This window comes from Telmatherina bonti, assembly GCF_933228915.1.
Source record: "Telmatherina bonti genome assembly, chromosome: 2".
Taxonomy (NCBI): Eukaryota; Metazoa; Chordata; class Actinopteri; order Atheriniformes; family Telmatherinidae; genus Telmatherina; species Telmatherina bonti.
Window position 1 is genome coordinate 29127410 of NC_136620.1, and position 12552 is coordinate 29139961.

General features: G+C 37.1%; 1 protein-coding gene across 1 annotated transcript in view; it reads left to right on the forward strand.

Moving 5' to 3' along the window:
• Positions 1 to 216: 216 nt before the first annotated feature.
• stra6 (signaling receptor and transporter of retinol STRA6) overlaps positions 217 to 12552 on the forward strand; it is a gene marked incomplete at both ends in the record, with an annotated part of 13123 nt that continues 787 nt past the window's right edge. The window contains 16 exons of the mRNA XM_079254277.1: positions 217 to 287; positions 1349 to 1415; positions 2300 to 2382; positions 3107 to 3240; positions 3643 to 3809; positions 4624 to 4749; positions 7379 to 7446; positions 7997 to 8076; positions 8531 to 8592; positions 8952 to 9114; positions 9281 to 9356; positions 9756 to 9889; positions 10249 to 10366; positions 10683 to 10784; positions 10874 to 11037; positions 11521 to 11658. Coding sequence (XP_079110403.1) covers positions 217 to 287; positions 1349 to 1415; positions 2300 to 2382; positions 3107 to 3240; positions 3643 to 3809; positions 4624 to 4749; positions 7379 to 7446; positions 7997 to 8076; positions 8531 to 8592; positions 8952 to 9114; positions 9281 to 9356; positions 9756 to 9889; positions 10249 to 10366; positions 10683 to 10784; positions 10874 to 11037; positions 11521 to 11658 — 1753 coding nt within the window. The remainder of the gene's footprint in view (positions 288 to 1348; positions 1416 to 2299; positions 2383 to 3106; positions 3241 to 3642; positions 3810 to 4623; positions 4750 to 7378; positions 7447 to 7996; positions 8077 to 8530; positions 8593 to 8951; positions 9115 to 9280; positions 9357 to 9755; positions 9890 to 10248; positions 10367 to 10682; positions 10785 to 10873; positions 11038 to 11520; positions 11659 to 12552) is intronic.

Below are 12552 nucleotides of genomic sequence, written 5' to 3' on the forward strand. Positions count from 1 at the left end.
CCTGAATACAGGCTGCGAGGGAGGGTAGCGGAGTGTGAGTGAGAGTAGACCAAACACAGGGAAACAAGGACGCCTCAGCAGCAGAGTCCAGCGTGGGCCTTGGAAGACACTTTTCCCCTTTGAGGCAAAGGGGATCACAGCTGTGTGTCGCTTGAGACTGTTAACATTCGAGTTCTTCAGCAAGACTTGGGATCTGTTTAAAGAAGAGCCAGCACAATGGATAAGGATGCTATACAGGACTATGAGTACCCTGACCTGGATCCTCTGCCAACTAAACTTGAACCAGAGTAAGTACAGTCTTTAGTTGTTACAAACTTGTGTTCCTTCAGTTTTGTCATATTATTCTAAATATTATTTAGGTCTTAAATATCTTAAGTCTGTTTCTTGAACTCACGAACCAGTCTGTGCATCATTTGGCATTAAATAGTAGTTCTTCAATCTATTGTTTAACTTTAGTAGTGAGGCACACCTCACATTGAGATATTAGATGACACTTGGCATATTTTTGCAGTGTCAATGTGTGGCCACGTTTCAGTTCAACTTACCTGTCCTGTTTAGGTTATATTATATTCAGGTTTGTAGGGCATGTGTTTCTCCTAAGAAACTGGTTGCTATGCTGTTTTTTTTTTTTTCTTTTTTTCATGCTGTTTTATTCCAGGACAGTCTTAAATGATGTCTCATTAGTGCAAATAAACCAAAATATTCAACATCCACCTGTATACAGGACAACTTATCACCCAGAAATTATGAAAGTATGTCGAGTGGGCCAAACCACTTCTTAGCTATTTAAACAAATTTCCATTAGATCCAGCTCTGATCAACAACTTAACAGAAATATGATGGAAAAAGCTGTCATGTTTTAGAAGATAAATCATCTGTTGTGTAAATCAGCTGAGTAGTTGATTTTCTGTGAATGCCAAAGTTGCATTCTGACATTTAATCAAATTGACAAATATGTTTTCTGTGTGTGCCAAGTTATTAACTCATATTGTTTGGACAGGCAAGAAATATTCCATCATGTTTAGGTTTTCACATATACAGTCTATGAAGAACTGTCCTACATAATGTTGTCAAGTGAAATAAGTTGTTTGAGGCTGTTTTTCTGGTTTGTAATTACCACCTCATGTGCTTGGGAATGTGACTGTGGGCATTTGTTGTTTTCCTGTCATGCTGATACAATCCGTTTAAATGCAAATCTTTGCTGCGGGATTTCAGCCACAAAGTTTCCAGCCACAAATGGTCCTGACAGTGAGATGTGAGAAGTTTAGTGAGGTGCAAAAGCTTTACATTTTAAGGCTTAGAATGCTTGTTTTGCTAACATGTGAATGTTTTGTTTGCCCCTTTGTAGAAAAATCGCACCGTGTGACCCCACTGCTGATGACATGCTCTATCATTTATGCATCACTGCCATATCTGTAAGTTTACAGTCACGGATGTCCCAACTTTGCACTGATGTGCCATTCACTGTCATTTATTCTATAGGTGTATGATACAACAACTTCTTTTATCAGGTCATAAAGTGTGTTTTAAGATATCATTGGTGTTATTACTTTCACAAGGTTATGCAAGGTCGGCTCTCAAAGACAGCCTTATCTAACTGCCTTTCCTAAGTGAGCTATTCTATATTTAGTCTCTTTTTGTTTGTCTTTCATGAACAAAACCTCTGAAAATGTTTAGTTATAAGCCAAGGAACATATAACCCTTGGTGTGAAACAAATTGGAGTACCACTAAACACTTGTGCTTCTCATTAAACACCGTAACAGCTTGATAAAAGTGATTATGTCTTTTCAGATGTTTATCCTGGTTACAGGTTTTTTGGTTTGACTTTCTTGAGCCGTCTCCCCAAGTTATCCAAATTTAACATAAAACAACCTTTTTTTTTACTTTTACTACGTTTTCTCTGGTTATTGTACATAAAATGTAATTTTAGGGCCTCTCCTGTCATGACTGCATGGTGATGCCGGGTTTTCCATTTCTGCTTTGTCATCTGTTTTAAAGATGATCTTGATTGTTGTTTCAGAAAGCCTTCATTTTAAAGCGAGGCATTCATCCCAGCCACACATTTCCTAAATGTGTCACAGGTCATGACAGGTCATTTAACCCACACTGATCAGTGATCCTGACTAATGATCTTTCATTCAGACCACATCCATGGGGAGCACTAATGAGACTGGGGTTTGGCCTTTTGTGAGACAGATTCTTGTCATTTTTAATGTAGCTGAATGAGTTCGGAGCTATGGGGAAGCTACAGCTGCACGGTGCTCTGTGAATGAAGCTAACAGATATCTTCTCATCTAGCTGGTCGTCATGCTGATCTTAGCCGTTTTAGCCAGGCGTACGAAGGTGGGCAACAGACAGAAAGGTCTCTCAGGTTTATTCAGGTGAGTTTTATTTACACCTTATGATTCATTTGCAATCTTCATTTTTAGAATAATTAGCCCAAATAGTCATTTTGTTTGTAGTTCAGGTAAATGTTTTCCAAAACAAACCAACTTATTTTGCTTCAATCCATTATTTCACCACATCATTAAGTTTAATATAGCGATGTTTTAACTTAGATGAGTAAACAAACCTATCCACCCAGCCATTTGGCGTTGGAGGTGAAAACATCCCAGGTAGTGTTTATTACTTCAGTTGTCAAATCATAAATCAAAGAGGAGACATGGATGATTGGATTATTTTAGTTTGGTTCTCACTTTATTAGCTGGTTTGCAGCTGTGTATTTTCAACAACCGTGTGATTGATTGATAGGCAATTAACTACAAATATGATCCAGTTTACCTGCTAAATGCTCACTTAAAAGAAAAAAAGAAATGGTTGTGCAAGGTTGCTTGTGTCACTGTAGGAAATAATGATTGGTATACATCGAGGACTGCTTTTATCCTGTTAGAACCTTATCTGGAAATAGATTAGCTCAAATCTGACACATTTTCCAATCCCAAACAAGATGAATGGAAGCCCAGAACAGCCTGAAATATCATATATACAGTAAGTCAGCAGCAAGTCCAGGACCACCAGTTGTGTAGCTAAAATGTAGATAGACAAAGTTTTGATTATTTCTCATTTGACCAGTGAATACCAAACACCTGCTGCTTTATTTTACAGTCCTGTCAACTTCCTGGACCATACACAGCACAAGGGCCTGGCTGTGGCTGTGTTTGGAGTGCTTCTGTGCAAACTTTGGGGTCTTCTCATCTCCCCAACTCCACTCCCTTTCACAACAGATTCATCAAATAAACGTAAGCTTATTAAACGTGAGCTTATTATCCTGTCTGAACTCACTTTTGACAGACTTTCCTCTTTTATTTTATCTGCTTATCCCTCCTCTGTTGTAGAAGGTTAAAAAAAGACCATTAAACTGTGACACATCCCCTTCTCTCTGTGTTAAATGTATGTGTTATACAACGGGATTATTTAGTTTCTGCTACTTTTGATTCAGGCGTTTTGAGCAGCTTTGTGTGTGAAATTACATAAGAAATGACTGTAAGGAGTCGAACCCCTGCTTGTTTAGTCAATCCCCAAACGTTAAAAGTTTAAGCGGAACAAAGTACTTTTTACATGAGCTCAGAGCAAAGTTTTCTACAGTGTGTAGCTGAAACTGTCATGAACTTGGTCTTCACACATTTCTGCTGTATTTGCAGAGAACTGGGTGATTCTTGGAGTCTTCTACTACCCCGCGCTATACTACCCTCTCCTGGCATGTGGCACTTTACACAATAAAGTTGGTTATGTTCTTGGTAGCCTATTGTCATGGACACACTTTGGTGTTCTGGTCTGGCAGAAAATTGACTGTCCCAAAACATCTCTGGTAAGTATAAAGAATTGCTTCCATTTCATCACTGACTTGGAGAAAAAAATTTTTTTTTTCTGAGTTTTATCATTTCCAACATCCAGTTTCTCCGTATTGTGTGTCTGTCAGAGCATGAAGGATTATTTCAAAAGCAAAGCTGCTTTGTTCTGGTCTGGAAGCCCATTGACTACCAAACAAGGGCTGTTTTATAGTATTTGTAAGAGATGGGGTTTGAAAAGATGAACATTAAGCCTTCAAGGTAGATTCATGGACACACATTTGGAGCTCTAAATGTTTCTCAATCCTAAATCCCAGATTTTGTTCCAAGTTTTTAGAGTCTTTTTTTTTTTTTTTCTTTCTCGAGATCTGAATGGCTACAACTCAAAACAATTAGTTCCACTCTCTGGTAGTCTTAATCATGAGGCTTTGTCACTGCTAATCACTTTAGTGTGTCTGTCAGTAAAGATATATTCACACTTCACAATGTGTAATGGTTGTCTTGTTCATTTAATGGTTGCGGTGGTGATGGAGGGTTTGAACTTTATCACATTATAAAAGTAAGACAGCTTTCAAAGGCTTTTGATTTGTAAAGCAGAAAAAAGAGAAGTTTTCAAAATGAATCTGGATTTTTATCTTATTTGATCATAATTAAGTGGCTAATGAAGGTCTGACTTTACTGTGTTGCCATGAGTGTATACCTCACCAAACTGGCAGACTCCTACCACCACAACATGCAGTCATTCCTGTCAATACAAATCCTGTTAGTGTCACTGCAGAACTCCTTGAACAAGTTGCTGAGTGACTTAAAGTCTTCTTTTTATTCCTTTTGCAGATACACAAGCACTATTCCCTCTTCTCCAGCCTGCCTCAGATAGCCTGCTTAGCATTCTTAAGTTTCCAGTATCCCCTGCTTCTGTTCAAGGGCTTCAAGGGGACGGAAAAGACCAATGCCACAGAGGTAAGGTTTGATCGCAGAACAGTTCCTCTGACCTGTCCACTACAGGATGATAGAATAGCTGTTGCAGCTGTAATTATTTTACCTGCTTTCCAAGTCATAACAAGTGTGTATGCTCATTAAAAAAGTTTGCAAAGACGCACATTTCTGCTGAATCTGTGCACGTGAGTCACCTTTTATAAGCTGCCTGCTAATCGAGGGGCTTACCATGCTTGCTCAGTCTAGGCTTATGGAAAATGTGAAGCCCAGGCAGCACACCAGTGGCATAATCATTTTAAGTAGATTTGACGTAATTGGTTTACGATATGTTCTTGATCAGATTATGAAAAGGTTGCCTTGTTTTTAAGAGGGAGACACACAATGCTGGTTTTATTTGATGCTAATCTTGGCAAGGGTGAGACAAAGTTTGTTGAGGTGATTGCCAGGACTTTGGGTCACCTCCACCCCATCTCCCAATAAACCTGAACCCAATAAACCTTATCATAAAGAGGCTTTCTAAAATAACTTTCACAAATGACAAAATACCGTTTTTATTCATCAGTATTTTATGCTACAGAGTTTCAAAGGAGTTTGAGACTTCAAAAGACCCAACTAGAGCACAAACAATTAGGTCCATGTTTATTTGGTTAATGTTCCCCAAACTTTTTCAGGGTCGTGACTGTAACTGGTAAAATAAACATGAACATCACTAGAATTTTTTTTTTTTTTTTTTTTTTTTTTTTGCGAAGGACAACTATCTGAAGTTGGGACTTGTGACTTCAGAGAGATTTCTTCCTTTTTGGTTCCTGGTCAGACCTTTTACTGCGGCTGTTGTCCAGTGTATCTTGTTTCTTGTTTTTTTTTTTATGCCTTTTATTTAACTCCGTAAACTTGACTTAGTTGAAGCCGTTTGACAGACTCAGTCATGGCCAGAGGTGTATAATCCAGATGCTATAAGGTTAAAAGTCCTGTCCGGTGACTGTTCCAACCAGTCACTAAACCAGCTGAATTTATTTAGCTCAGCTCCACTGCCAGGTATGAGCCTGTTAAGAAAATACTGGTTCTAAATGCACAGGTAGATCCAGAAACATGGCAAGACTTCTACTTTATGGCACCTGGATTATAAACCTCTGGCCATAGCTGAATATTCATTTTCTTTTCACCTTAAAAACTCCAGTATTTTAGTGTGTTTTTAGACATTTGGCATCTGCAATGTGATAAACCATCCAAACAGCTTTACAGCATACGGTTGAATCTGAGCAGAGATGGCGTTCCTACACACTTCACTGTTCATCTGGCTGCTTCTGTTTTCATATAATCAATAAATGTTAAAGCTCCAATGCGACTGGAAGCCATTTGGCCCAGCCATCTTGCTAGCACTATGTTTTCCAGACCATGTTGTGTACATCAGACTGGGAATAGTTCCAAATCTAGTATTAACTTTAATAAAAAAAAATTTAATCCATTTGCTTACCCCCCTGGAGAGCATTTTCCCTTGACTGGATAATTTTAAGGAGGTTTCTTTGCCACAGAGAAAATCCTCTGATCATCCACTGCTGCTTGCCTCTATGGATGTACTGTATCTAGGTTTTTTTTCAGGTCCAGATTTATTTTTGTTTTATTTTTGTGAAATTTAAATACCTGCTTAATTATAGTTCTGTCAACTAAATAACAAATAAATGTTAGAAGTTGTAGGTATTAAAGAACCCTAATTTCTAAACTATGGAAGCTGAGAGTGAACGTTTTTAACTTGTATTCTTTTTATCTCTAGCTGGAAAAAAAGATTAAATTTCTTATTTTCTTAAGATAAGAGAGACTGTTTTACAGTGTGTGATTGGTAAAAATTATCAGTGAGACACAGCACAATTTGAGCCTTTGTTTGACTTAATAAAAGTAAAATCAGATCTTCTGATCAATATTCTTATATTCTTATGGTTTGTGTCCGTTGCTGGGTAGACTATATTGAGACCTCCCAGCACAGAACAGTAATGTACTGGAATGTTATTTGGACTTGCCAGTGAAGGTGTTGGAGGAGAAGTAGATAATGGCGAGGCACTCATTCATGCTGAGGAACAGTCCCACTCTTTCCCCCACTGCCCTGCATCCCTCCTGAACACTCAGCTCCTTCAGCAGCAAACTTTTGCAACCAAAACATCCAGGTCCTGAATTCCTGCTACAGTTAGACTGGAAACCAGCACTGCTCCCAATACACCACAAACACACTCAATAAAATCCATGCAATTTAATAAAGTGCATACTTTTGCATTGAAATATAATTTGCATGTATAATAACATCTGGTAGATTTCTGTGGTTAAAGTTGGGGTTTGAGGGTGAGTGAGTCTGACCGAATGTTTATCTCTGGGTTCAGTGATGGATGAAGAACAGCTCCAACCTCTTTGTGACCCTACATTTGAATAATCTGTTATCTCGAGATGATAAAGTTTGTTTTCTTGAGATAATGAAATAAATTATCTTGTTGTGATAAAAAACAAAAAAAACCATACAATCATGGAGGCTTTCAGTTTCCGTACTAAAACCTTCCAGCGTCAAAAGACCTACATTCCCAAAATGTTGTTTAGCTTTGCCATATCCTTACCTTTGCTTAACTACTGGTTTTTTGTTGGTTTTTTTTTTTTGCTTTTTGTTTTAAAGGATCTCAGCAGCAGCTACTATAAAGATTATGTCAAGAAAATGCTCAATGAGAAGAAGCCCAAACTGAGGTAAGAATTATAGTTTATTAGGAAGTCAGCTTACTTAGTGTGTTTTGGGATGACTTTGTCTTCTGTGTTTATCTCATCATTAGTCAAGATGTGCAAACAATTGGCACCAGGTTTATATTGTGTATCCAAACGTTAGTTCATAAGTATCTGGATCTGCTGGGGTCTTGTCTTTTTTTTTTGTTTGAAAAATAAGTTTGGTGTAATTGCAAATCATTACAAATGAGGCCTCCTAACTCTTTTGCTTTTTTACTTTTAAGCTTTTAGTCCTAACTATCAGACAAAGACCATCTTAATTTTTTTTTATTGTCTTGAATTCCCGACAGACCAAATATTTCCTTTTTACTTTTCATTTATATGGATCTCCATTAACTTGCAGCAGCTAGCTGTAGCTATTCTTCATAGGGTCCTTTTGTTATATGCATTTATATGTATTCATGTTCATATTCACATACTTTGAACTTGATAGATTCTGAACTGATGGGGAGATGATACATTGATTGAAATGTTTTCCATTTTTATTCATTTTAAATTTCTGTCTTTCTTCCTTTAGCACATCAAGCTCAGACAAGCCCAAGCTCCTTCAAAGAGTGGTTGATGCTATAAAATCATACATTTACACACCAGAGGATGGTAAAAATGTTCTTCTGGTTTTTTTTTTTTGTTCTGTCAAAACTCCAGAAGTCACTTTCAGAGTCTTTATTTTATAAAAAAAAAAAAGTATATCTGAGGAGGATTTTTAAGAAGAGACACTGACTGAGATGCTAAATTAGAATACAATAGAATATTTAACTAAACATGTTGATAGAAAAAAAACTATCATAAACATGAATAAGGATTCTTTCTGTTTACATGCAATAAGTTTTATGAATATAAATAGCATAATTTTATGTTCCTTTCTCTTTGCGCTATGGCTGTGCATATTGCCAGCATCAAACACGCATCACCTCATAACACCGGTATTTCCTGGGGTTAGATTTGATATTAATTTAATGCAGTAATATTGAATTCACTTCTTTGTAATGTTTAACACCAAATAACATTTCGCCTTTTTGTATGTGTGTGTGTGCATGTGTGTATCAAACAGCTTTCCGTTTCCCACTGAAGTTGGCGATATCTGGTGTAGTATCTTTTATAACCCTGTATCAGGTAACTGTCATATCTGCTCTTACACTTGATACCTTTACTCTTATGAGTATTTAGTCAAATATGAAATACTAAGGATACAATAACAAATGCATAACAACTTAAATTACCTGCTGTATTTATAACATCTTTATTTACCAGAAGAAAATCCTGACACTGACATGTTTCAAAAAATGTTAGTCAGGCATTTTATCAAGGGATCATATGTGCTCAATTCAGAAGATAGTTTTGATAATTATCAACATTTCAGCAGTGTGTCAGGCCATCTCTAACTCCTACATCTGCAAAAACCTTTCCTTTATCATGATCTTATGTAGTTATTCTCTGTAATAAGAAAAAAATCTTGTTTTTTTGTTTTTCAGATGGGCCTTGTATTGATCTCGGCAGTGGTGCCAACTCTCCAGACTGCCCGGTATGGAGTGGATGAAGATATTGCAAATGTCTTAGCTGGCTTCAGGATTATGCTGTCTCCAGATAAACATGAAGTTGTTAGAATTGTGGTGTATTACATGTGGTGTGTGGAAGGTGAGTGATATCAGAAACAGCCATTCAGTTATATAAAGGCTTTTTTTTTTTTTTTTTTGTCTCCACAAGCTACATAAACATAAACATGCTTATTACACATACCTTTGTTCTGTAATAGTTGTGAATCACAACTATTTGAACTTGTCATGTACTAATTTCCCTGCAGTGTGCTACATCTCAGCAATGACCCTGTCTTGTTTGGTCAACTTGGCTATGCTCATGCGGTCAATGGTCCTGCATCGGTAGGTCTGACAACAAAACAGCAGAACACCTCCATGTCTCTTTTTTTTCTGTTCTCTTGTCTGAATGTCCAAGAATGGTAATTGCGCTTTGTATTGTTGTCCCTTCACTATACTGGCAGGCTTATTATAACATAATGGAGCACTAATCTTCCAGGCAGGGAGAGCATTCGCACAGTGCTAACTGCTACTGCAATTGAAAATGGCTATTATCAGATGATGAGAAATGAAATGCTTCCATTATCATAAGCGGTAGTGTAATAAAAGAAATGAATTTCTGAGCCCAGTGTTAAATTGCATTTCAGTTTAATGACTTCATCAATTTCCTCTGTGATTTGTGCATTTAGCAACGAATGTAATGCACATTGCTACAATGTCTTAATTCTGCTTTTCCATCTTTAGGTCAAATCTGAAGAGTTTGTACAGAGGAGATATCTACAATGTCTACAACTGCCAGCGCAGTATTAGGGCGTCCAGGCCAGCATTGGTCTGCTGGATGGGATACACCAGCTTCACAGCAGCTCACATCTGCATTGGTACAATAACATACTGAGCTCTAAACACAAAGGGATAATTTAACCATTTTTGTTCAATTATTTTACATTATTATCTCATCAGAGATAAAAAAGAAAAGTGAACATTTTATGTGACATTTGTGGTTCATTCCATGTTGTGACACTTAAATACATCATAGATGCTCTAAGGAACTAGTTTATACTGATAGTGTGCCTAAATTATTAGTGGATTTCTTGTTCTACAAACTGATTGACTCAGCTAGAAGCTATCTGGGTTTTAAAGCCTTACAAGAAAACCCCCCTTCTGTATTTGAGTGGAGTTGTGTTATAGAATAGTTGGAGTCTGGATGGGCTCTGAATCTCTGATCTTTATCCTGCAGGCATGATCATCCAGACCTTGGTCTTCTTCCTCTGCCTTCTGATTGCTGTCTTCCTCATAATCATACCCATACTGCACAGGCAGAATCTGATTCTCTTTCAGGCTCTGTGGAGCATGTGGTGAGTGTTTTCACTTATGCTTTTTAATAGGAAAAACTGCACTGTGAGTTTTCTTTCTCATTAAAACCTTCAGCATCTAATCCATGTTGCCTGAATGTAATGATAAAAGCTGGAAGTTATATTACCAGTAAAGGCTAATGTTTAAAGCTTTAGTTTTTGTTTAGTTGACACCTTTGAGCTAAAAATATGTTCTGCGTTTGGTACATAAAGACAAATGGGATTCACATTGCTTCCTGTTAGCTGCTAACAGTGTTTTTCAGCCTTCTGTCTTAATTTGTTTCACTGCAGGAAATGTTTGTTGCTTTTGTTCTTTCAGGCCCTTCTGGCTGATGATTCTCTTGGCTGTGTTGATTCAACACATCACCGCCAGGTTTTGCTTCATCAAAAAAACAGCAGGCACACGGGACTTACACAACAGGTAATATACTTCTGCATCCATTTTGTCCAGATGAGTTTTGCTGCCTGATGACGTCCTGCATGTTTGATGCACTTAAACTTATCTTACAGGGGTAATCTGTTCCTACTGACATACCTGCTGTTTCCTGTCAATGTTCTGATCGGAGTCCTTCTGGCTCTCTGGCGTATGATTATCACAGCCCTATTTAACATTGTCCACATGGGACGCACAGATATCAGTCTTCTACACCGCAATGTGGAGGCATTTGATCCAGGTTAGTCAGATATTCTGCACTATGCGTAAATGATGATCAAAATGCTCATATTGTCACTGGTTATCAGAACATACTGAAACACTGCTTATATTTAAGTATTTATAGCAGCACCCTTTCACATTTGTGTGTAGTTTTTGTGTAGGTTGCAGCTATTTTATATAAGATACTTTTTTTTTTTGCCTACTTCAAGGCGAAAGATTTGCATCCTGTCCTCTTTGCTTTTCACTCAGCTCACTGCAGCTGTATGATATCTGTATTATGTGCAGGGACACTAATTGCACACCAATGTATGAAATGGCTGAAAATGTAAGACATCTGTTGTCAGGGAAAGCAGGTGGTTTAAAAAAGAGGGGGGGGGGGGAAGAGAAGTGTGATTGCGCAGCCATTATATGTGATTGCCTCAAAGCCAACACGGGGTGCAGTTCTTTGTGTTTATTGCTTTTGCCCTGTCAGAGTGATCCCCCTCCCTCTGTCTTTCTCAAGCCTACCGCTGCTATGCTCATTATCTGAAGATTGAGGTGAGCCAGTCTCACCCTGTGATGAAGGCCTTCTGTGGGCTGCTGCTACAGTCTGTGGGACAGGACAGCAAAGCTGCACAGAAATCACGGGATGCCGAAGAGGGTCTGTAGCACAAAACCCAGTCCACACCATTAATACTTTATCTTTGTGACATTATTTCCTTTCACAATAACTAGAAGTAACTTGTGCATAAAATTAAGGCTACTTCCATTCTTTCATGCATTTATTCAAAGGAACAACAATGTCAGTGATGTAATGTAATGATAATTTAACAGTATAGCTGCTTTGTTTGTGCATTAACAAAGCTTTTTTACTTCTAAGGAATGAACTGTGACTTGGCTACACACATAGTGGTTGTTTGCAAATGCTGGTTTTGGACTTTTGACGCGGCAAAGTACAGAATACAACCAGTGTATACTCAACGATATTTAGTAACTTTTAATTTCTACAAAAAAGGCAAGCTGGTATAATTTATTTCATTTACTGTCAGCAATAACTCATAACCACCTGCCTTGCACACGGAGATGAAATGAGACCTTCACAGTTCTTATTTAATGTGACCTGAACAAAATGAGTCTCAATAGAAAATTCAGACATGCTGCTGGTCTCAATCATATCTGCCATAAATGAATCAACTGCCGAACTCTCTCATCTTCTACCACAGAAAAACAACCAATTTTCTAGTGTGTTTAAATCTTATCTATCTATCTATCTATCTATATGTATATATATATATATATAATATATATATATATATATATATATATAATATGTGTGTGTGTATATATATATATATATATATATATATATGTGTGTGTGTATATATATATATATATATATATATATGTGTGTGTGTATATATATATATATATATATATATGTGTGTGTGTATATATATATATATATATATATATATATATGTGTGTGTGTATATATATATATATATATGTGTGTGTATATATATATATATATATATATATATATATATATGTGTGT